Source organism: Seriola lalandi, unplaced genomic scaffold (genome assembly GCF_002814215.2).
Source record: "Seriola lalandi dorsalis isolate HSWRI2012SDOR001 ecotype SW California unplaced genomic scaffold, Sedor1 jcf7180002054914, whole genome shotgun sequence".
Classification (NCBI taxonomy): domain Eukaryota; kingdom Metazoa; phylum Chordata; class Actinopteri; order Carangiformes; family Carangidae; genus Seriola; species Seriola lalandi.
This window is the reverse complement of record NW_019525466.1, coordinates 376,591-402,487: the sequence shown is the minus strand read 5'-3', so window position 1 is coordinate 402,487 and position 25,897 is coordinate 376,591. Positions and strand designations below refer to the sequence as shown.

Here is a 25,897-nt window from a genome sequence, read left to right as displayed (position 1 = left end):
TCAGTCATTTAAAATTAGGATGTTATACAACCGAGTACAAAAAAAAAAAAAGTCCCAGCATGGTGAGATAAATTCACCTGGTTCCAACAACAATAGACTGTTTCCTGAGTTAAGCCGAGGTGTCGCGGGCGTTGACGTTATCCGTAACGAGCATCGCTGATGTCGAGCGTTTGGCTCCTGGGAGCTAAGATGTTTGTGGTTTTCCATTTATTAAATGTGATGATTTTGAGATGAAGGATGGGTCTGTAGACTTGTCTCAACTCTCTCAAACTTTCTGTTTCTACTTAAGGGAATAGGCTAGGTTACGTCGCTCCACCCTTGGCAGTGTTGAAAAGTCTTGTTTCATGATCAGTGAACTGCTTGGCAGTTGATCCAAGGCCTCTGTTAAACGCTTGGTATTGTGACACTGGATGCATTTTTAGTTGTGTGACACTGCATCTGTAAAGAGGGCAAAGAGAAACTGAAAGTGGCACTTTGTTAGCGACCTGAGGGCACACTTGGATTACTGGAAAACCCACTGCGGGCACTGTTCATATATGAGTGACTCAGAGGCGTCAACCGAAGACCGTGAAACATGAGCGCTGTCAAATTGTTCTTCTCTCTGCCTACGCTTTCTGTACTGTATATTCACACAGCTGGATGCAACAAGTTCAGGCACATTTTAAAAAGATTACAGAGAAACGTATGAGAACTAATAAATGAAGTTTGGAGAGACGTTCTCAGGGACACCAAGAAAAAATAGATTTCATGAGAGCGTATTATTGATGGGGCGTTGCAACACAAACAATCAGACAGGTTTTAAACAAGTCTAGTTTAGTTCAGTTATGTAAAAGAATTATTTGGAAGTTAAAACAAATGGTGAACTGCAACGGCATCCACATCTGTCTGTCGCAGAGCTCCCTCTCTTCCTTCTCTTTTCATTCAAGGTTTTCAAGTAAAATGTTCATCACGGACAGAGAAACAGACCTTTCCTCTTGTTTTCAAGTGTGCAGAGACTAAAATAAGAAACTTTAGGTGAGGAAGAAGAGCTGTGTTTTTGCATATGTCTTACCTTCAATCAGAGGCCTTCCTTGACGTTCTTTAGCAATTTCTTTGCGAGACGAACCTTTCTGTCCCCGCAGTAATACGAGCTTGATTTTCCTTAATTGAAATGCGACTGCATAAAGATCTAAATCTTTGTATTGAAGCACTTATTCATGGCAAGCTCGTGGAATACTAACGGTATCTCTATTTAAACAACCATTCAATAAAGGTCCGCTAATTACGCCTATATATGCTAAAGTCACGTACAGGGGAAGTATTAATTACAAGTTGAATATACATGATGTTCTTTGCTACAAATGCATAATTAGACATTGAGGCTCTTAATAAGATTCCTCCCTAAACATGTTTTTTACTCAGGTTGTCTTATTTAAATATTTATTTGGTGTGTTTTGTGTGGAGGGGATTTTTCTTTTGATTGGTAGATTCGATGAGTAATCAAAACTCGAGCAGAGTTTGCTTTAAGGTTAGAGTCGGGCCATCCAGTGAGGGACAGACAAGTTACTAAGCACCCAGGAAATCAACACTGGCAACTCCTATTAGGTAACATTAGGCCGACGCTAACGCTGGCTAACAGACACTGTGAGCTGTGCTGGGATCAGCCTGCTGACAGGTGGGTGAACCAGCGACAGAGAGAGAGAGAGAGGAGTAGACTTACCCTTTAACGCAGGGTGGGGGGCAGTTGGTGTTTCTTCGGGTGGGTCAGGCTATGAGGGGGTGGAGCCGCATATGTGTATGTGAGTGTGCTAGGCGGGGCCGCGTGCTTCGTTGTTAATATCTCCCACAGCTGTTGTTTTTGCTCTCATGTCTTTATTATATCGTCCATATCTGTCTCCACACCCCATGTCCTCGAACACACACACACACACACACACACACACACACACACACACACACACACACACACACGCCCATACATACAACACATGCACATATAAATTCAGCACCACACATATACTGCCTTTAAAAAATCATAATTAAGTAGTGCTGATCACATATGACATTGACAAGTACACACTCCCAGCAAATCAATGCCTCTTCCTTCATCTCTCATCATTCCACCTGTTTGCTTTACCTCCCCACTGGATCCCGTTCCTTCCTCCATCTTCCCTTCACCTTCCACATACACAAACAGTCACAGCAGTGTTTGTGTCACTTCGGGACCTATTGATTTCTGCCTGTAGAAAAAACAACAACATCGACTTGGGGACCGAAAGTCTTTTAGGCTTCAGTGGAATTCAGATTTTACTATGATTACTCTTTCCCCACCGAAAGCCAGTATAAGTGAAGCAAGGGCGGTGTTAGCAGGTCTGTTGTTGGTTTTCTTTAGAACCACCTGGGCAGGAACTTGGCACATTTCCTGAACCTTGTTAGCAATTTCCACTGAATTTTCACGTTACCTGAACAACGTGAAGATCTTGAGTATCAGACGCTCAGGACAACGCCACATTATCATGCTTGAATGAATAAGGCCGGTAGTGGCAGAGAGAAGTGCAGCCCATAAATCAGACTGGAACTTGGTTACTGCGGTTTGTACAGTTGAAGTAATAAGTAATCTATTGTGTCACAGGTTTGTGTAAAGGTTCCCGTGAGTGGAGTCATCTGTGACCAGCGAGACCAGCTTTGTTAAGTGGAGAGTTATCTCCATCTACCTGTGGCGTCATTTGCAAACTGTGTATAACATTGTCTAAACGTTTCTTCAACTTGCTGAGGCTTGTTAGCGTCAAAACATTTGCCAACGTACCAAAGTAAAGTGAGACTAGCCATCTTTTAAGGGGCAGGCTCTAACATACAGTATGGAAATATTATTATTATCATTAAAAAGTCATTTCAAAATGGGAGTTTGGTGTGGGAGCTGTTGCTCTTGGCCCCACTTGCCACGAAAACCTGTCATCAATATGTTACGTGGCGGTTGACGTAGGTGTGTTGTTAACCTGTCACTGCCACCATATTTAGCGTTACCTATTAACCCCTTGTTAAATTGGCACAGTCACATAAAAAAACAAACAGTCGCTGACGCAGTGTTCAGGGTTCAGTTTGTGGCCGAAGTGTCTCTGATACGACGATGTTATGAGCTGTAATCATACCTACTGTACCATGTAAACACTCCTGTGTGGACATATGAGGCTACTGTAAATCACTCATTACTTTATCTGTATGGGACCCAGCGTGAGGACAGACTGATTAAGGTCCTTTGGACATTTTACATCTTTCTCTCTGCCTGGCTCTCTCCCCACTGCAGTCACAGCTGCTACCCGCCTCCATTCAAGTTAGAGATCACATGAATTAATTGCAAGGCGAAGACTGGGTGACCCATTTTATGGTGGAGCAGTTGAACTGAGAAGTGCAAGAGGGAGAGAGCGGAGTACTCTGGCAAGATCCACTGCAACACGTCTCAGCTCAGTGAAGGTTTTTTTTGGTTTTTGGTTTTGTTGCACTCAGACACGTCAGGTTTATTGTTTTAAGGTGGATTGTGTTCCAGCTCCGTCAGATTGTTGTGATTGCTTCAGAAACCGTCAATTTATGATCCCGTGCCATTGTCTGACTCACAACCAATGCAAATGAATTCTGCTTCAGCGACACTGTACTTTCAAGTGAAGTTCAGTCTCTTCCTTTGTGTGAAAAGAGAAACCGTGGGTCCGTGTGTTGATATGCAAATAAAGGCTCTTGAGGAAAAGGCTCGAGTGGTATCCAAACGGTGCAAAAGTGCAAGAAAAGAAAAATCCGTATTATGAAAAATATCACATATGGGGGGAAATATCACGATATTCAATATCATTGAATATCAGCCCCAGCCCAGCGAGGACACACTTCCTAGCCATTAAGTTGTATTGTGGTAAAATACCTGTATATAGTAATTTTTTTATAATATAGACAACATATTTCTGAGGTTGTACCGCCTTTAATACTTATTTTAACGCTGTCTCCTGAGCTCAAAACATCTGCTGTTGTCCTTGAATCAACTTTCAAGAGTTTTTTTTTTTTTTTGTAAATCAAGTTATTTAGTCTCAGCCAAATAAATTTATTCGCTTTTGACATTGAAAATTGGATCTTTTAAAAACAGTCAGTGAATACATTTTTAAAAAGGCTGGTTTGGTGGTTTGGATGGTTGTTATTAGCATATTTATTTTTCAAAATTCAAATGATGATAGTCATGTGGATGAAAAACGTTTGCCACCTGAACAGAAAACCATAATGATACGTACAACACAATACAATAAATGTGCTTAAAGGTCCCATATTGTATAAAGGTAGATTTCCATGTATTTCTTGACTATAAAGCAGGTTTAGGTTCTATATTAATACTTTGAAAGTATCAAAGCTCTCTGAGTGTTTTACCTGAAATCTGATAAATTTTTATTAGATCACTCAGAAAACAGTCAGCCAATCAGAAAAGAGCCTCAGAGTCTCCTCTCTTCTGATTGGCTCACTGACCTGTTGTTGCTAGAGCTCCAGAGAGAAGCCTGAGAGAGGAGATGTAAAACTACATTGAGATGGTCTTTTGGTTCTTAAAACCACAAATATATCTTCTTATGGATCATCACTTCGAATTAAACGCAGGAAAACTGTAAAATATGGGACCTTTAAATGTCAGTATTTCTTAATTGGCTATGGAAAAAGGGCTCCATTGTCTTGTGACCAAAGCTAATCATAAAAATGTGCTTTGGTCAATCTTAACTCAGCTCCTTAAAATCCACGAAATTAGTAAAATTTCAGCACAATCACTTCTCTTGTACAAGCCCAGCATAAAAAAAATCCTCCCTCTGATACAGAGCCCGATGTGTCCTCTCGTCTCGGCCCGAAATTAACATCTGTGGCTCAGCGTGAAGAGTGTCAAGTGTTTTCTTCCACTGGGTAATGAGCTGCTATACATCCTCCCCTTTAAGCTAATCAGTCTGACCTCATATCACAAAGTTTCTCTCTTTCTTTCTTCCCGTTTTTTTCCCTTCTCCTTTCTCATCCTGTGTCTCAGATCACAGAGCTTTGCAGGAGTCCAGTGAGGTTTTTTTGTTCCTTTTTTATTTTTTCCTTCCAGAGGACGTCAGCCTTTCAGTGTCTTCTTCTGGGGATTTTTTCAAAGAGTTGTGGGTTTAATCTGAGCAACTGTGAAAAGAGGAAAAGAGAGTATAGGAGAGCAGAGGGGGAAAAAAAAAAACCAGAAGAGAATGGAGGAGAAGAGACGAATAGAAGAGAGAGAGAGAGAGAGAGAGAGAGAGAGAGAGAGAGAGAGAGGGAGGAAATGAAGCCAACGAGGGATTGGAGGGTGAGGTGGGAAGAAACAAAGGTGTGGCTGATGTAAAGAGCAAGAGATGCTGGAGGGAGAGGTGGGGGTGTGGGAGAGAAAGGTGAAAGGGGTGTGGTCATGATAGAGAGAGTGAGAGAAACGGGGGGAGGAGGGGGGGTGAAGTGATGGAAAGATGAACGGACTGGGAGAGAAAGGGAAGGGAGTTGGTGGTGGGTGGGGAACGAGTGGAAAACATGGAGTCAGCTGATAGCTCCCAGTTTCCATGGCAACACAAGGCCTTTCCCACCCACTCTCTTTCTCTTCTCTCGTCTCTTTCTCTCTTCTCTGCCTCACCCACTCCCTCACTTCTTTCACACTTGATTTTCTGTTCAGCTTTTTTTTTTTTAAAGCTGTGTCTCTATAATCACATTAGAGCCCGGCTTCCTCTTCCTCACTGATCCCCCTTTTTTGTCTTTCCTTTCCTTTCCTTTCCTTTCCTTTCCTTTCCTTTCCTTTCCTTTCCACATAGTAAGAGCTCCTTAAATCCCTCCTGTCTTCAGCCAAGTTGTGGTGCAGGTGTGTGTGTGTGTTTGTGTGTGTGTTTGTTTGTAATGTTTTTTCAGCAGCTCCCTCTCACCTTGTTCCTTTGCTTCCCATTTAGCTCCTTAATTTCCTCCTTATCTCAGCCATGTTCGGTGCAGGTTCTGTTTGTGAGGTTTGTTTGTGACATGTTCTCAGTGCTAATGTAAAACAGAGAGGATGAGAACATCACACGCACAGTCCTGGAGAGTTTAACAAACAGCTCTTCTAAAGCACTATAAAACATGCAAAACCACTGATATGCTCCTGTAACGGTGCTTATTTGCATATGTAATGAGCGTTGACTGCAGGAGACTGTTTACCGGCCATATTTGTGTCTTCACCCACCGCCACACAGCCCAGCCTCCAGCTGAACTGTGTGACCCGATAAAAGGGCGTAGCGTGGTCTCCACCCTCTCCTCCTCACCCAGAGCCAAGCTATGCTCAGCTGAACTGGACAGGGGCCAGCTCCTGGACTGGAGGCTCACTGCTGCTCCCTCTCTCACTCCATTTCTCCTGTCTCTCTTTACACTCTCTCTCTCAGTCTGTACCAGCCTCTCTCTATACCCGCCCAGCCCTTCTCTCTCTCTCTCTCTCTCTCTCTTTCTCTCTATCTGTCTCTCTCTCTTTCTCTTTTTCCTCCACCTCCCCCTTCAGTGTCCCACACAGCAGCCATTGTTCCCTGTGCTTTTCGAGCTACATGGCAGCTGAACCTTGGGTGGCTCCAGTGGCGAATGGGGTGCCCCATTCCTCTGAGGAGGCTGAGAAAAACCAGGGCGTAGTATGAAAAAGTCTGATGCAAGTTATATGAAAGTATTTAGTCAGGATGAAGCAGTTCCTCATAAAGTCTCTTCACATCTTGAAAGATATATGGTATGTGCGGGGCTGAGCAGGTTTCAGGAATATATTAATATACCTAAACAGAGAAACGCAGGACAATAAGATCAGACATTGGGTTCTTGTGTTAGCTTAGTTTGGCTAATTGGTGTAAATACTACAGTACCCATGAGCCTCCGCAGCTGTTGTCATGGAGAAGTGAAGCAAATCAGACCTTTGGCAATTTCAAAATCACGATTTCATCCTGACATTAAGCCAGAATGTGGAAGTGAAGTGATTTAAGCTGTTGAATGTTCGGACAAATGCAGAACAGCTGTAAGTTCTATGACTGAATGTTTTGTAAAAAAAAAAAATGCACCCTGGGAGTTGTAGTTAACTTTTCTTTGTCACTTTTTTTTACATGCACTGGCTTGAACCTTCGACTTTTTATCTAAAGAGCCAGACATTTCCTAAAGCTGATGGTGCTGATGGTTTGACCGGGAGAGTTTCTTGTCCCTCAGTCTCCTAACATTGTCTGTGCAGACAGAACTTTTACTTCTCGAACATCTGAAATAACCTCCTGCTGTTTTGCACTTCCTATAATATATATGAATATGTGCAGTATTGGTATCCAATCAATTGCAACAGCCAGGTGAATGTGTAACAGACAGTTTCCTCTGCCTGTGTGTCTCCAGCTCAGTGTCACAGCATCGAGGAAAAATAACAAAATAATTTCTGTTTTGGAGGATTATTTAGCTCCCACTGGCTGTTCAAACAATAAAGCAGCATGTATCAACATTTTTTGGCATGCCCCACTTAACTGCGATTACACCAGTCTAATTAGTACAGGAGTTTGTAAATAAAATTAGGCCTGTGCCGTCTGAGTGCTCTTAAGATGAGGATATGAGTTGACTGCCAGTTTCAGGAGTCAGTAAGTAAGATCTGAAATGAAACCTGACTTAATAAAGTATCATAATGTTACAGAGGCTTTTCTTCCTAAAATAGATCTATTTCTTGGGGTTCAAGTTGTTGTTTATAGCTGTCATGAAAATGGTTTCATCTTTCAACCTAAGTACAATCAGTTCTCTAAACTTCTCTTCTGTGTCTCCCGTCCCGCCCCCGTCCCCCTGTTCTCTCCAGCAGGCAGACATAGGCACCGACTGCCCACAGCCAACAGACCTGAAGGTGAAGACTGAGTCGCCAGTTTGTAAGACGGAGCCCTCTTCGCCCCAGCCGTGCCCTGCCGAGGACCAGACCGAGCCTGTCGACCTGTCCCTCAACAAACCACGCTCCTCTTCGCTCCCCGCCTGTACGATGAGCGTCACAGTCAACCCTGCGCCCAACAGTGCCGTGACCCAACCCAGCCTGTCGGCCACACCGGTCCCCTCTGCGGTACAATCGATAGGCTCCATGGTAACTACAACCTCCTTCCATTTTTATAGTAAAGCTGTAGAATGGGTTAGAGCAACAACTCACCCCCCCCCCCTTTTCCCTCCAGGTCCTCTCCCCGGGCTCCATCCTGGCCACGCAGGGCGCCGGGGGACAGCAGATCCTGCACGTCATTCACACCATCCCCTCGGTCAGCATGCCCAGCAAGGTGGGCCAGCTGCAGACCATCCCTGTGGTGGTGCAGTCGCTGCCTGTTGTTTACACCACCATGCCGACAGATGGCGTCGCCACGGCAGCCATTACAGTGCCGCTCATAGGCAGCGATGGGCGCTCGGAAGGATCTGGTGAGTGGTGCAAATGAAACCCCCCAGGAAGATGGCATAATCGTGAACAGTTACAACAACCCCTTCCCATCATGCCATTCCTCTGGCATGATGATGATGATGATGATGATGATGATGATGATGATGACGATGATGATGATGTCCCTAATCTAAGACACCAGACCTGGTTAAACTGAGCAATAAAACGAATCAGAGGTTTCTCGAACCGAGTTAGCTTGTTTGCATATTAGCATGCTAACAAGCTAACATACTCACTAGTACCAGCTGCAGTGTTATCAACGTAAATATCAATGTAAGTCCAGACACCCTCCTCCTTTGGTTTCTATATAAATCTACACACAAGCAGCAGTGAGTCAGATTAGGCCACTGTACTGAGACCTCTTCCTCTGTGACTTTCAGCCATTAAAAGATGATAGAAAAAAAACTTGAGAAGTCGAATAATCAACTACAACTACGTTAACTGCAGGTGCATATGTTTATGTATATGTATATGTGTGGTGTTGTGGTGCTGCGCCGTGGGGCCTCCAGTGCCAGTGATGCACATTAAAGGATTCGTGCCGATACTACAGAAGATACTGCGATAGCTGCTGCCGCCTAAGACCAGTGATAAGCATCAAACGCTTGGCAGGAAGGCGTTTTAAGTTGCAGTGAAACGGCATATTTAGAGCATCTTTCTTTCTTTAATGTCATGTACGTGTGCGTGTGTAGAAACAGGATGTCGAGGTCGTACCGACACACGGAGTGGTGGTTTAAAGTTTTGCAATGCGAGGAAAAGGAGGGCGATTTTGAGATGGTTGTTAGATTTCTGGACCTTTTCCCCTCCTCAGTCAGTTTTTCTGTGTTTGACTCTCCACCCGCCTCTGTTCTTCCGTGCTGCTGTTACACTCGCTCACACCGTCTTTTCTCTCTCGATCTCAGAGGAATACAGCGCGTGTCTCCCGACGGGGGGATGGTGTGTGTTTGCGGTTAGCGGCATGTCAGACTTGCCGTCTGTCTGCCCGTGTATCTTTGTCACTCTGGATGCTCTCCATATGTGCCAGATGATTGATATTCCCACTTAAAATGAAGAAACTTCTGGAAAAGAAATGTTACATATGTTGTAGAAAAAAAGTTCCCGCTTGAAATTCACCTGTCAGTGTTTCAGCAGCTGATTCCGTCCTCTAATATTTTGCAGGGGAAAGTCTCGAGATGTCTCATAAATCAATACAGGAATTTACTGTACATGTTGTGAATAACTAATAATATTCTTTGATTTCTTTTTTTTTTTTTTACTTGAACAACATCTGCTCCTCAAACGTCCTGACCTCCTCTGACACTAAGATCAATCTCTTTGTGAAAAGGTGATCGATACTGAAGAACCCGTGAGAAAGAAAAACCCTGTGAAATCAGAGTTTGTCTTGTTGTCACCTTGTCAGGAGCGTCTTAAACAATTCCGGCTATCCAGTCGATCGATTAAACAATGACGAACGCAGAGGTTGAAGGAGGAGTGATCCATCCCTGAGTAAACACCAGGGGAAGCTCAACATTTGTTCAGGCAAGCTGGCGAATCAGGCCTCCGCCCCGCTGATAAACTGCAGTAAAGTCCCTCAGTAAAGCCCGTTCAGTTCAACCTTAGTTCAAATCCAGACCATCGCGGCCCGACTCAGGAATGTAAACGAGGGAGGCGAGTGATTCTCAGAAGGTTCTGCGAGAATCTGCAGCACACGGACCGGACTCTCTCTCACGGCCTGTGACGAGTTATTGTGTCAAAGTGTTTTAGTTTTATTTTGTCTCAAACTGCCTCTTTAGTTGTTTCCCAGCATGCTTTTCAAAAATCTCCAAAACAGGCATAAGAACATTCTGTATTCAGTTGTTAGAGAATTGTATAAACTTCTTCCAGCATGCTCCAGATAATTTGTGCCCGCAGAAATATATCCTGCACACATATATAATATATAATGTACATATAAGAATAGAAGTCATATATGTATGTGTCATGTATGGGATTTGCTTTAGATTATACAGGTGCTCATGTCACTGTGCTCACCTGGGCAACAGCAACACACAGTGAGAGCAAAAGAGGAATTTCTTTATTTGACAAAATGCCAATTTACCATATCTTGGTTCTGTTGCAGTCTATTCTGCTTTCCCCTTCTCCTTCCCTTTTTGTTTTATGATGTACAGTTCCTGTCAAAAGTTTGGACACACTTAAAGAAAGAAAGACAATCCATCATTAGTTTAAGACACGAAGGTCAGCCCATCCCGAAAACTGCAAGAACTTTGAATGTGGCGTGTATCAGATGCAGGGAATCAGATGAAGTTAAAGCATGCTCAGTCATTTCTGTGACTTTTGTGGTTTTGCTGTCGCAGTAACAACACTGCAGCAGTAATGTTCAGTGGTGACGTCATGCAGCTCTTGTAGATGTAACTAACAAGTCAAGCATTTTTTCAACAATCGCATCTTCCCGTCCGTCAAAACAAACTCTCTCCCTAATCTCCTCCCCTCTGTTTACACTTCAGATGACCCTCACTGTCAAACAACTATTGTGTTTCACAACCATTTACATCACATTAATTAATTTGTGCTTTTGAGAGCTGCGTTCGGCATTTTTGCTTGTTTGCGTGTTTCAACAAGTGGAAACAGTTGGTGTTTTGGTGCTGAACAGTAACTTCATTCCCGGCTGAATAGCAGCTCGTTTCACGGTGTTGCACCTGTAGCCACACCTTAACAGTGATGTTGCTTTTTCTACATCAGCGCTTGAGGTAAACAAAATATACGATTTTCAACTGGTGTTAGGTGGCACTTCAAAGTAGTCTGCTTTTCAACTTTGCCTTCTTTTGGCAGCTTTGACCATCATTTTTCTATAGGAGTAATAATCCCATATTTTGTACAGGAAACTACAAAATTTCACTGCGATAACTTCCACTTAGTACAGTCATCGTTTATGTAGCTTTCTCACAGGGATCATTCAAACATCCCCCTGAAGTAATGTAATCTAATAAGATCTTATCTAGTGAGTAGTCTGAAGGTTCAGCGGAGGAGCCACCTGTTCGTGGAGATCACATTAAAATCCTGTCTTGTTGCTGTATTTCACAGACAGGCTTTCACGTCTGTGTCTTAGAAGAGAAACGGAAAACAAAGAGTGAAGACGTGAGTGAGTGAAAGTGCGAGAAGATGATGGGAACTTCGATACTTTCCTTTTCCTTTTCTCACTCCCTCTACCTGCAACGAGAGCGAGCAGCAGGCGGCTGACATCCTCTGTTCGTGTGCCATGGTGGTTCTGTGTAGGAGAAAAATGGGGGGGGGGGCTGGAAAGGTAGATTCAGATGGAGGAAGAGAAGTGGGTGAGGCGGAGACGGAGGAAAGGGTGGTGGGGAGTTGAGTGTGATACCGGGGTGGGGGTGGGGGGTGGGGGGGTGAGGAAGGATGGGGAGGAGAGAGGGTGCAGGGGTCGAGAGGAGAGGAGATGGGTCGTTTCGTCTTTGAAAAAGGAAGGCTGCAGTGGCGGAGAGGGGTGGGGGCGGCTTAATTGTCTCCAGAGACAAAGAACACTTCTTTTGGTGTGTGACCCTCCCCACTCTAACACACACACACACACACACACACACACACACACAGACACACAAACGCAGCTACTCCACCCAAATTCCCTGCGTCACCCTTCCAACCACACCACCCCTCCTCGCTCTCACCAGGCTGGGCGGACTTTGAACAGTATGGCTGCCACATTCCTGCAGAAAGAGGAGGAGGAGGGGGGAGGAGGAGGAAGGAGGAGGAGGAGGAGGAGGGGGAGCACTCCTGTTTTCATTCATAATGTTTTCAGACCCTTATAATTGATCACCGCAGTCTGATTTTGATGCATAAATTGTTCTTTGTTTGTTCGCGTAACGGTTTTCCCGCCTCTGATAAGCAGCAGTCTGTGAAGTTTAAGGATAAGAAGAGGGAGAGGGAGCGAAGCAGGAGCGAGAGACACTGACACACACAGGGAGAGAGAGAGAGAGTTTACCAAACGATTACATACAGTAAATTAGTGCAGCTGTAAGAGCCTGGCATGGATTACTTCACCACAGAGTTGACAGTAATATATCAACTCAGTAACTCATTTTTCACATAGTGTCCTTTGACTGATTCAAGTTCATTAAACCACATTAATAATTGCATCATCATATCAATCAGTGTGACTCCAGGAACTTCTGAGCTATGCATGTCACTAATGCTACATATAGGTTGTTAATATGGTCCATGATCTCTGGCTAGTTTTAGCTGATTTTTATTTATATATTTTATATATATATATATATATATTTTGGGGGGGGGGGCAGCGGAAACTAGCTAAACACAGCAGTGACCTTTTTAAAGAGCAACTTAACACCCTCTTAGAATCTTGACCTTCAGTGGTTTAACTTCTCACCTTGCTGCGATGATGCACAGGTGTGCTCCATGACACTGTGACATTACTGCTGGGTGTGGGTACAGGTACAGGGAGAGAGAGAGAGAGAGAGTGCAGCAAAACGCTGTTTGCTTTTCAGCCTGTTGTCAAATTATTCACTCAGCTTTAAGCTCCCCAAAAAAAAGAAAGAAAAGAAGAACATCTAACTGTTTTGCAGGTAGATGCTCCACTACGTGTTCACCAGCTCATCGCTAACTATGTCTGCCGTTCGGTGCTCAGGAGGAGGTGTAGACCTTTAGAGCTTTTCACTAAAAACTGCTGTTGACTGCTGCTAGAAATGAAGATGATGAGAGCCATGAGAACGAAACAAAACACTAACTTTGTTCGCCGTAAAACCATGAAGATCGTCTGGTAATCGTCACTATGAGCGACCTCTCTCACATACAGTTTATCCAGTAATTTGATCGACTCTTAATATAAAACTATTGATTATAGCAGCTTAATGTTTCATATTTAGTGATCGAGTGTGATCCCATGTTGACGGAGTGTCCAGAGACAACAGGCTGAGCTCCCTCTGCTTATTAGCTGAGATGAACATGAATTTTTTTAAACTTCTAAATGACCCAGAATTCAACAGAAAATACCTTGCGAGCACTCACTCCCAGCCATGAAGAATTCAAAAGCAAGGCCTCAACCTAAAACTAACTTCCCTCCTTGGTGAAAAAACTAGTTTGAATTCATAAAAGCTTTTCAAAAACTTGAGGACAACCAGCAGAGACTTCAGATGGCCTCCAGAGATTTATCTCTCAGTTAATTGCTAATTAGCATCGTCTGTGACTTCTGCGGAATATTTTTCATTAACATCTGTTCACGTCGTCTTCCTTCTGCTTTGACATTGTAAAAGGTTGTCGAGAGGGGAGAGGATGGAGGAGGGCTGCGATGACTGGATGTTTCTCCCGACAGGAAGTGATCACGTTTTAGAGATGTTGAGGAAGATGTAGAAAACGAGGAGACGTGCAGAGAAAGCCAGCGTGGGGGTTTAGCCAGAAATTTTATCCATCGATTCTGCAGCTCAGCAGACCACACCTAACTACACACACACAGACACACAGACACACACACACACACACACACACACACACACTTGGAGCAAGTCTTTGTCTTGCTAAGTTGCTGGAATCTAGGCATCGCTTTTAAGAAGTTATTAACCCCCTGCTGTTCTCTTCTGTCTGTTTCCACCCCTCCCCTCCTTCTCTTACTCCCTCACTTGTCTCCACTCTGCTTCTTCCATTTCCTAATTTCATTCACCGATTTGTCTCCGTCACTTGGCCTCATGCCAATTTCTTTCCCTCCCTCCTTCGATCTGTCTAAAATTTCTTCCTATTTGCACCACTGTTTCTGTTTTACGTCCCTCCTTTCCCTCTTCCTGTCTGTTCTCCTGCCGTCACCCCCCCCATCCTGTCCTCTCTACAGTTCGTATTAAGCCAGGTTCAACGTCTCCAGTGGAGTATCAGAGTGACAGCGATGCAGAGAGCGGTACGGAGTCTGGATCGGCCTCCCTCAGCGCCCAGAGCCTTGACGCAGGGTGAGTCCATGCTGCACGAGTTATATTTAGGCACACTTTGAAAACCAATTTTTTTCCCCCCACAGTTGTGTGAGTTTATGTAGAATAATAATAAACATTCATGCATGAAAATGGTTCATTTCTGGGGGGGTGGGGTGGGGGGATTCAACACATGTGGGACAGATGTGCAGAAAGTGACCAGAAACGCTTCACTTGCTGTAGGTTTCTCGACAACTTTTGATGTATTTGATGTTCAGCTTAGATCATCAGAGCTGGTTAAAGTGTTAAAGCTACGGTGTGATTTTGACCACCAGTGGTGCTGTGGAGCGCGATTTAATCAGCCGTTTTATTGGGATATCGTTCTCTAGCGACAAACGTTAGCATGTCCAGATTCCTGCAACTGCAGAGGATGCAAATGAAATCAGAATGACCAGCTAACATTTAAGGATTTACCTAGCCCACCTCTTAGATGTTCAGATGCACAGTCCAGTTCGCTTTAATTTGGACTCTACATACAGTTCAACTCTTGGACAGAAAGCAAAAAATACTTCCAAAAATGTTGAACTATTTAAGGAGACTGACACTGTTGAGCTGGACACGGCGTAGAGAGTCAGGCATGCTGCCCCCAGTGGCCAATCATGGTACTACAATAAAATAAAATCTTTACACATCTGTAATAAAACGGAGATGACTGTTGATACGACATAAATACCATAAACCATGCGTGATGTCATCTGAGTCAAAAGTCCATGTTACAGAGAGCGCGAGAGAGAGATAACACACAGCAGGGTTTATGGGAAATGCAGTCTTCGTGTGGACCTCCTCCTGCTTTGCCTGCAGCCTCCTGCCTAATTACATTACTGCAGCGATACTGCTGCCATGACTGGACACTTATATAACCTTACATAACCCCGCTGTACAGCAGAGCACACTGGAGACGCCCTGGCTGTATCACAGGGAAACAAGTGTGTGCATGTATGTAGAGTGTGTGTGTGTGTGTGTGTGTGTGTGTGTGTGTGTGTGTGTGTGTGTGTGTGTGTGTGTGTGTGTGTCTATGCATGCTCAGTAGACACGTCATAAATGAGGGCAGCAAAGGTTGGATATTTGGATATTTGAAAGATTGTTGGTTTTGAGGCTTCAAGGCTGCAAAGTGAAGGTTAGTGCGTCAGTCACGGCTCGATTTGTGTGTGTGTGTGTGTGTGTTTTTTTTCACCTATTTTTATGGTATAAACACTGACCTTGTTGGGACAAGTACTCATGGGGACCAAAGCCTGGTCCTAGTGAAACAAAACAACATTTCTGAGCTCCCTCCACGTGATGCTAAGGCATTTCAAACAGGTTGAATTGAGGTCAGATTAAGGTTGTGGGTTAGGGATGGGTTGGTATGGTTAAGGTCAGGGTTTGGGTTAGGCTGTCCACAATGAATGGAAGTCAATGCAATATCTCAGCAAGGATATCTGCGCAAACTTGTTTGTGTGTGTGGGTGTGTGTGTGTGTGTGTGTGTGTGTGTGTGTGTGTGTGTGAGTGTGTCCAGTGTGTTTATTAGTAAGATCAGGACAGACCTCCTGCCACACCCAGTGGGCGAGGTTGCTTGACTGTAACAGAACTTCTGGGTGTGGTTAGCAGTTGTGTGTGTGTGTGTGTGTGTGTGTGTGTGTGTGTGTGTGTGTGTGTGTGTGTGTGTGTGTGTGTGTGCATTAGACATAGAAAGAGATATACTATTTAACAGAAACAGAGTGAACAAGTATTTGTGTTACATGTGTTTGTGTGTATGTGTGTGTGTGTTGCTGGGCAGGGCTGTCCCAAAACTGGGGTGTAAACAAGGTTACATAATGCAGCTTGCCGTCACACCTCCTTGTAAAAGGGCTAGGGAGAGCAATGTTTTTTCAAATCGGCTTTATTTACACCGTGATCACAATATCACGTTGCAGACAGTGATTTAAGAGAAGGAGGTAGAAGCAGAGGGACACACCCGAGAGAGTGGATGGGTTTAGTTTGTCGGCTTGTTTCTTTTTGGTGCGAGGAGAAGGGGAATAAAAAATGGACAGGGTTATAAAATACAAAGGAATCAGAGAGAGAGAGAGAGAGAGAGAGAGAGAGAGAGAGAGAGAGAGAGAGAGAGAGAGAGAGAGAGAGAGAGTAATGCTGAAGTGGACACCGTCGTGCAGCTGTGTTGAGAGCAGTGCGACTCTCTCACGCCCCCTGGTGGCTCTAAGATCGCTCCGAAATACACCTGAGCCTGATGAGAGACAAAAGCACATAATCACACAGCAGAGTCAGGTGTTCCAAAACAAAACCTGGTTAAATATTTTCTTTAAAAAGATGAATGAGTGCAGTGCTGCAGATTTATTTCATGCTTGAACAACATGAACAGTACAGCAAGGACAAAATGATTCCTCAATGAAGCACGGAATTTACATATTAATTACCAAAACTGACTTAGACATAGATGATCAGGTTAAATAGTAATTTGCAAATATGTTTTCTTATTTTTTCACTGTACTTTTCTTCTTACTAGATATTGGATTTTTCTGACACTTGACGATATATTGACCAATAACATTTTAAGGATAGGATCCATTACATTTGGTTTGAGACTAGCTGTGATCAATATGTTTTTCCTGAGTGGGATTTATCAGTGCGATCTGATGGACAAACTATCTAATTCTAATTGTATATAACATGTACGTGAGATGAATGATCACATTCAAACAAAACTGTAACTGTCACTGCCGTCGTTATGAAAGTCAGACACCTTTTTCTTTTTCCAGCTTTAATATCTTTGTTTTGAGTTTCTCTGCTGTTGATCCTAAAGTTATAACTACAGTCTCTTCCGTTTTCCGTTTCTTATTTTGGATAGCAGGAACTGCTTGACGTAAACTCAGCATGGTGTGTGTTGAAATACTGTGTGAAACAGGACAGTCTCCCAGGAAGTGTCTTTATCAGTGATCAGCATCGCCGCCTCCTTTTTCCTTTGTCAGGTCGGTCATGGACTTAGAGCCCGTCGATCCAGACTCGCCGGACATCAAGAGAAGGCGAATCCACATGTGCGACTATGAAGGCTGTAAAAAAGTTTACACCAAGAGCTCCCACCTCAAAGCCCACAGGAGGATACACACAGGTGAGGCCTGAGGAACACAACAACAACACAACAACAGCAACAGCGACAACAAAATCCATCCAAGTCTGGGGATTAGAAACAGGTTTCCGCTGTTAAATTGTGTTTCAGGTTTCTTCAAACATCCAATTAAAAGTTACTACAACAAATAAAAGTAAATAAGCCATAAGCAGATGTGATTGGTTCATTGTGTTGAGGTGGGGATTTTCCAGTGACACAAACACAGTTAAGGCCACGTATTTATTTATTTAGTAATTCTCGAGAATTTTGGAAAATACAGTAGATAACCAAATGAAGCAGGATTGCATGAGAATTGTTTCTGTAAGTTATTGATACAGTATCCCAATCTTCCTTTCCCTTCCCTCTGTTGCTTCCTCTCATTCTTTTCCTTTCCGTTAACCCCCCCCCCCTCCAGGAGAGAAACCCTACCACTGTACCTGGGAGGGCTGCACCTGGCGCTTCGCCCGCTCCGACGAGCTGACCCGACACTTCCGCAAGCACACAGGAATCAAACCTTTCCGCTGCACCGAGTGCGACCGCTCCTTCTCCCGGTCTGACCACCTCTCCCTGCACCGCCGCCGCCATGTCATGATGTGAACTCTGACCTCCCCCCTCCCCGACACTCACAATACCCCATCGACCCCCCTCCTCCCTACAAACCAACCTCTTACCCCGTGACGTCTCGAAGTCCTTCACAGCACATCTTGTACCAGTGCCCCCCACCCCACCCCACCCCACACGAACCTCTGCTACTTCCTGTTTCCCTCCTCATCTCTGCTGACCCCCCCACTCTCTTCGGATTTTATGCCCCCTTCAAAAGACAACTGTACCTCCTTCGTCCTCCTCCTCTTCATCTTGAAATCACAGGAACATCAGGAACGCGTCTGTTCGTTTCTGTGTGTGTGTGTGTGTGTGTGTGTGTGTGTGTTACAGGATTTCTTTCTTTTTTTTTTTTTACTGTGTGTGTTTCATCGTCATTACCACCACCGTCCACCTGACGCCCCTCCTGCTCCACAACAATCCCCTCCCTGCCACCCTCCCACTCAACCCCAACTGTCACATAATATGTCTCCTCATCAGAAAGAGGAAGATGGACTGAAGGACATCCAGCGGCAGGGACGTTCATCCATCCATCACATGCATCCATCCATCCATCCAAAGGAGAGGAGGAAGAGGAGAGGACGAGAGGAGGAATAATGTGTGTGTGTTGTTTTTAAACTAAAAGGACAAGGGGAATTTTAAAATGGATGTCTCTTCAGCTGCTTTTTATTTTTTGAAAAACAATTTCATTTTGCACATATCCAGAGTTGGGAATTTATGTGAAGCCAAAATGTCATATATTATGGATTTTTTGGAAGCAAAGGTGAAAGACCCAAATAGCTCTTTTCCACCACAAGAACATTTTCCAGGAAACTTTTTAGGAACCTTTTTTTCCAACCCTCCTGACATGGAAAAACTGGCAAATTACGATCAAAATCAGGAATTGTACGATAAAAGAAAAGGTAACTAAGTTGACAAATCTGTCCAGACATTTGATGCCAAAGTTTGGTGCTCAATTTTATGAAAGTTTTTTGGTAAAGTATTTAAGCTCCATTCCCAGCCCTTCTCTGAGCCACAGTTCCAGTCCCCAAAAAAGTCCCTGTCCCTGGACCTTCCTAAGTCACTGACACAATTTGGGGAAATGGGGCTAAAAAAACCAAACAGCTTTGGATTTTCAAAGTAAAAGCTTCCCAACTCTGTGCATATCAGTGTATGAGTCTTTGCTTCACGGCGGCTGAAGTCACATCAGACACGTTTCCCCTCTTTAGGCAAACATATCTGAGGCGTCTGAGGCTAAACGTAGTTTATTTTGTCCTGACCTGTCCACCCCCCCCACCCCTCCTGGTACAGGGAGCTACAAGACTGTGAACTTTATAAAGATTCATTTGTTTTCATTGTATCAATCACCTTATTGTTGTTTGCGTGTTCTCCCCCCGCACACATCTTTCTGGTTCTTCTTCGATAACAGTATTTGCTTTTTATGCGTTGTTGTTGCTGTTGTTTTTTGAAATAAGGCCTTCAGTTCTGTCTTTTATTTTTATTTTTTTTCTTCTTTGCCAGGTTTGGCACTCTTTAACAGAATGGCACCCTTTTTAAAAAAAAAAAGAAAAGAAAAAGAATTCAGATCCTTTAGTTGTGTTCTGAGGCTGTGAAAAAGACAGAGGAGACACAAATAGTTTGAGATTACAAGTAAAACTCTCACGCAGGGAATAGGGGAGCTTTTCTGAGTGTGTGTTTTTTGTGTGTGTTGCTCACGTGTGTGTGTGTGTGTGCGTGCGCGTGTGTGTGTTTGGGTGAGTGTGCATGTTTTGAGACAAACACATAATCAGAATTTAAGATTTTTACGAGTGTGTGTTCCGGGCACTTGTTGTTCTTTTACCTCTTGCCCGTTGAGCCTTAATAACCGAAGTCAATCTGTAAGGGCGAAACCAGAACCTCTGACAGAGGAGACGTCCGGCCAAAGATCAACTGTGAGTCTCCACTGAGACGTAACGCTGTTTGTCCATGAGAAACCTGATCTTTGCGGCGAAGGCTTATGTTTTTTTTCGTCCTCTGCAGAAAGGATGTTCCTCACAGCAGCGAGCGCTTAGCACGCTTTTTTTAGTCTTTGAAACCAGGAAGTGAAAGGTGCCATGAATAGCAGTTTTTAAAAAAAGTCACAGTTTAATTTGGAGACAAATCGCCTTGAGAGGAGATGAAAATCCCTTCTAGTCTTTGCAGGCTTCTTCTCAGTATTTTACATTGTGACCCACCTGGAGGCTTAAGGCAGAAAATCTGCTGAATTGCTTCACAGCACAAATCAGGAAAGGGTGTGGGGGGGCACTGTTCCTCCACAACAAGCAGATTTAGAGTTTTTCAGATGTTTGATGATGAGATGAGCGGAAGAGATGTAAAGTTAAAGAAAGGATTAGCCTCCTTTTCTTCATATTAAGCTTTAGAGGAAATGTGGTCTTACTCTTTAGAAATTCAAGCATTTGTCTCCTTTAAAACGCAACCTGAAACACCCAACAAAAGCCATTTGCACTCTTTTTAATGACCTTACAAAAAAAAAATCCATGGAGCAACAGAGCTGTGGAGCCAACATGGCTGCCACTGGAAGTCACAGTGGACCAGGCCGTCTGTCAGTGGTTCTGGGAGAAACCTGGCACTGTGTCGGGCTGTCAGGGTCCGCAGTGCCTGGGGTTTAAACCACGGGGAAAGTAAGCGCTCTCCTCACTAGCATTTCTACCAGGGTGGGGGGTCAATTCTCTTTCAGCTTGTGACAGAACTTAATTTAATGCCTCAAACAACTAGCATCTAATACAATCTAACAGAGAATCTTGCTTTTGTGTCCAAAACCTTCCTGACACAACACCCCTAACTTCTAGCCTGTGCTAAAATCCTAATCTAAAACAGCACATTTTTCAAACTTTAACATTTTTGAAACACAGTTGAAACAGAATCGACCCCCAGTGACCCTGCTATGACCCATGGTGTCCATGTCTTAAGGGGGCTGTTTTTCAGCTCCTGATCTGGGCTGAACTTGATTATGCAACATAACGCAGACCTCGCTCTAAGCGCTGTTCTGAACTCAGAAGTAGAGCACTAGCTGGTAGTTGTACTGCTCATATGCAGCTCACCTAGGTTGTAACCAGATCCTTAAAATAAAAAAGAAAGGGAGGTCAGGATGTGTAGAAGCCTGTTTGTGATTGTTGATCACTGAACGAAGCCACCTCTGAAACCACCTCTGAAAAGCTAGTAAGTGAGAGCAAAATGTTTCATATGGAATATGGAAGCAAATCTGTCTGACCAGATTCTGAAATTTAAAAGGCTGTGGATTTATAGCACTGAATTTTTTATTTTTTTGACTCTGAATTCAACTTTTTCAGTAACTCATTTCACTGATATTTTTTATGTTCGCAAATTCAAAATGAAAAATTCAACATCAAATCAACATCCATCATATGACCAACGGAGCATAACTCGATTGGCTGGATGTTGGTTTGATTGGAGACAGAACCCTTTGTATTTAACTTGAATTTTGGGATCTCAATCTGAAGCAACTTGAATAACTATAATTCAGTTTTTTTTTTTTTTTAAAGCTTGAATATTTCATTCTTAATTTGGGAACATTGAAAAATAACAGTGAAGTGAGTTATTGAAAATTTCATGAGTGGAATTCAGAGTCCCCCAAAAAATTCAAACACAAAATTTCAATGCAAAATAAATAGATAAATGAATAAATAAATAAAAATCAGAACTACAAATTCAAAGACTGAGTTTCAAAATCTGGTGAGACAGATTTGCCTCCATAGTTTTACATCTGACTTTTCATAGTGTGATAACTGAGACGGATGTGCAGGCTTCCTGTGAGCTGAGTGCATGCCATGCCAGGGCAGATTGTGTCTTTTGGTCTGCACACTGCAAAAAATATCCCCCGCAGCAACTTCGCTGAATCTGGTTTGGGATTTTGAAATCTCATTACTATTTAAAAATAAAAAAAATTAGCTTGTTGAAGGATATCAAGTCATATCAAGGAGCAACATTATGAAGAATCTGAACTAAATTCAGTCACTTGTTTTGAGGGATTTTATTCTATTTTTTGCAGTGCAGAGCAATATGCAATGTCCCCATTCCTCTTAACATCCCCTCTGCTTCAACTTAAAAAAACAACAAAAAACAAAAAACATAGTTACTAAGCACATCTTTCTAGAAGAGTATATGCATTTAATTGCAATTTTCTTTCTTTTGTAAACTGTTGATAAAGACATTAAGGACAAATAATTAAGAGAAATCCATGTACATAAATGTATATAATCAAAAAGTGCAGAGTAAATGTAACGGGTGAATTTCTATTTTTAACACTGACTAGATAATGTGAAAAAATCTTTTTTTCTTCTTCTTCCTCTGTTGGTTTGATGAAGTGTGTTTCATCATGTGTTCATTTTTTTTCAAATCTAATAATGCATTTGTTTCGTAGTTTCCTAAAAAAAAAATGGTCCCACTTGTGTTGTGCACACTTGTGTTGCATGGAGAGTAGCCTTCTTGTTTTCTTATAGTGATGTTGGTGAGCATGTCAGTGTGTGAGACCGTGGGGTTCCTTTAACATTAATGATCTGAGGGAAAAAAAAAAGCTCCACTGAGAAATCACGTTGAAAATAATTAATTAGGCATCAGTTTATTATTATCATTATTATTATTATTATTATTATTATTATTATTATTATTATTATTACAACAGAGCTTGATCTTTCTGCACTGGACCTGATTTAAAGTATCACAAAATAATGAAGCAGTCAGTGAAACATGAGATTTAGTTGGTTTGGGTCTGAAAACATTTTTCACACTCTGTAGCTTTAGTTGTATTCAGACAGAAAATTTCAGGTCAGACGGGGTTAAAAAATCCTTTTTTTAATATGTTCACGAACATACAGTTGATTGCTGGTTTTATGCTTATCAGGTCAGTTTGGTTGAAAAGTTACAAAAAAATTGTAGATGCAAAGACGAACCAGGAAACAACCTATAGTTGCCAACAGAAAACCAGCTTACCAATATTTTATCCGCCAAATAAAATATAGACAATTAAAACACACTAATGTATTTTCTCCCATTTGAAACTGAACAAAATAACAGTTAATTTATCTTGGTAAAAATGAAGAAGCGTGTACCTATTTATGGATAGAAGAAGATGCAACATGAGAAAACGGGTTGCGCTGCAGAAGCTAATTGAACAGTAAGGAAAGTAAAAAGGGTCAGAAGGATTTGAGCCCTTTAGAGACATTATGTTCCTTTTGGCCAGGGTACAGGGTTGGTTTGATAAACCGAGAAACAGCTCAGGTCCCATTTTCCTGCTTGTTCACCCAAATTACAGAAGCAAAAACCCATTTCTCACCTCTAATGGTATCTACCCATGCAGAGAGTTTTGGCTCTATTTTTTTTTTGGCTCTGTCACAGTGTAATGGACAGGAGTGGTTTTTGCTTGTGGTGCCCACTGCATTGAAAAATGACATTCCTGGTCAGTTCACATTGAACAGTTTTGGTGAAATTATTTGAAACCAGCATTTTACAGTGGATGTTCACTCAGTTGTTATTGAGGCAGGATGTGACAAGAAGGAAGCAAGGGGTCATAACCTCTAGTCTCTGCTCTGTCCTTGGTGTCAGAGGTGAACAGACCTCCTTGAGATCATTCTCCAGCCGTCCACTGACTCCTGGCAGTTTTGATCTGTTTGTGTATCAATGGAAATCTCATCAACAAGCTTATAAACAGACATTTAGTCGAGATTATTTTTTTATTTTTATGTCAAACTATAATTTCGCAGGCCAAGAATGAAACATCCTGCTTGGTTTTCATGGGGATGTTTTCAGTAGAGGTCCAATGGAAACTCAAGACAGTGACATTTGTGGATTAAGCAGAACATTCAGGACATTGTTTAATCATCTAAACACAAACACCTCCGCTGTATTGATATAGAGGCATCTGAAAACCTGGAAAAATAAATCCAAAACTGTCTGCACTAAAAGTAACTGAGATATATTTTTGATGTATATTTGAAGCAACCCCCCTAACAACACTGATCTCAACACGCTTTTATTTCTAGGCTCATTTACTCCACAGAGCACATGTTTAGTTATTTAACTATAAACGCAGCTAAATTGGTTATTTCACAGAACAGTCAAACACACACACGAAAACCTCCAGTGCCACACCAAGGATAGTCAGTTATTGCGCCTCAGAGCCTGTTGACGACGACCCAGACAGAGTCTTATTTTTTCGCTGGTGTTGGAGTTGTTGCCGGGAGACTGATGCATGTGTTCGTTTTTTTTTTTTTTTTCTGCTTCCTGTTGTTTTCGTTGCAGTTTTTTTTTTTTTTGCAAAGCTTGTTTTCCCACGGTATTTTCTTCTAAACCTTCTGTTTGTGCGTAAAGCAGGAATGTTCATCTGAAAACAGCGACATCTGAAAAGAGTTTATTTCCTGCTGAGACCTGAGGGATAGAGTTCATGTCTGACGGTGACGTCACTGACTTGTGTCCGTCTGTGTGCGAGTGCCTCAACTCACCATGAATCATTTCCTCTGCAAAATCAGAAATTTTAGGTATTTTCTATTGAATGCAGTAACTTATGGGCCAGTACTATATTTACTCAGTGCAATGCAGTTTATCATTATAATAATACAATTATTAATAATATTTTTTTCTTTTTTTTTGTATTTGTACAGAACAAATGTGTAAAGATCAGTGAGGAAAACGTGAGCTTTTTGATACTGTGACTCATGGTGTTTAAAAGTCAGTTTCTCCCTGTACAGTTGTGATTATTTCCCCCTCCCTTCCTTCTTCTTTTATAGAATAAAAAATGTTTTTGGTGCAATTTAAAGCCTGGTGTCTCTGTGTTGTTTCTTATATGTGGATGATGCTTGTATCCAGAATCCAGTGGTTCATTCTGTGGGGTCTTCCTCCATTTTCCCCTTTTTGATTATATGATGTAGCCAATAAACAAGTGGAGTAATCACATTTAATCATCATATATTAAATGAAGCACTGGAACAAACAGATTTAATATCACATATATTCTAATGGTAAAAATATTTTTTAACTTTAAATATAAAGATGATTTTTCTGGAATGGAGGCATAGGAATGTTCTGAGCATTAAAGGTCAAATTGACAAATTGATATTTATTTATATTGTGATGGTGACTGTTGTAGGCTGACACATTAATATTTACTTAATACATTACATTAATAACATTCATGGCTGAAGGTTGTCTCAGTGGATCCCAGGAGACACACTGAGACTATAGTCAGTTTAAGATGTCAGCCACAAGAGGGCGCACAATTACAGAGGATGGGGAGGACAACTGAAGGATTCCTACCATTATGGAGGAGGAAGGAGCCACAACATTCAACTCAGGTAGGAGCACAAGTGTCAGCTGAGGTAATGCTGCAGGTGTAAACATCTGCTTGAGTCAATAATTATCTTATTTAAAATGTGGATTAGTCCCTTTAAAAGTTACTGACCTTATGTTAACAGAAAGAAAAGTTTACACAGAATTCTTCAAACAGAGTGAGTGCACTGGGATCAAACTACATTAATAAAAAGTTACAGAATAAAGTGCATGAACATAGTCGTAAAAACCTTACTTTGTGTGTGTGTGTGTGTGTTGGCTCTGAATGAAACTCTGTCTTTGCCGTTTGCTCTAAATGGGTTTATTGGCCTCGTGCAGTCATGATCAGGCCAATCATTAACCTTGACAGCGTCAGGCGCTGGATTCATACAGATGGAGACGGGCACACTCCATATAAAGAACAAAGCGTTGCTGCTTTATGTGATTTGGCAGCTTGCATAACACTGCTCAGTGAAGACAGGAAGTGAACTGCACACTGCACTGCACATTATATTTATTTATTTAATTTTGCCTGTTGCACTGTCATGAAT

General features: G+C 42.4%; 1 protein-coding gene across 2 annotated transcripts in view; it reads left to right on the top strand.

Moving 5' to 3' along the window:
• The window catches only part of klf8 (Kruppel like factor 8), a 71,085-nt gene extending 46,248 nt beyond the window's left edge, over window positions 1-24,837 (top strand). Inside the window, exons 3-7 of one of the 2 annotated variants that reach the window (XM_087169787.1) lie at window positions 7,805-8,074; window positions 8,160-8,394; window positions 14,238-14,349; window positions 17,311-17,450; window positions 17,863-24,837. In XM_087169787.1, the coding sequence (XP_087025913.1) occupies window positions 7,805-8,074; window positions 8,160-8,394; window positions 14,238-14,349; window positions 17,311-17,450; window positions 17,863-18,044 (939 nt within the window). In that variant the 3' untranslated portion in view covers window positions 18,045-24,837. Of the gene's footprint in view, window positions 1-7,801; window positions 8,075-8,159; window positions 8,395-14,237; window positions 14,350-17,310; window positions 17,451-17,862 lie in introns of both variants that reach the window. The other variant, XM_023430946.2, reaches the window with a different exon arrangement.
• The last annotated feature ends 1,060 nt before the right edge of the window (window positions 24,838-25,897 follow it).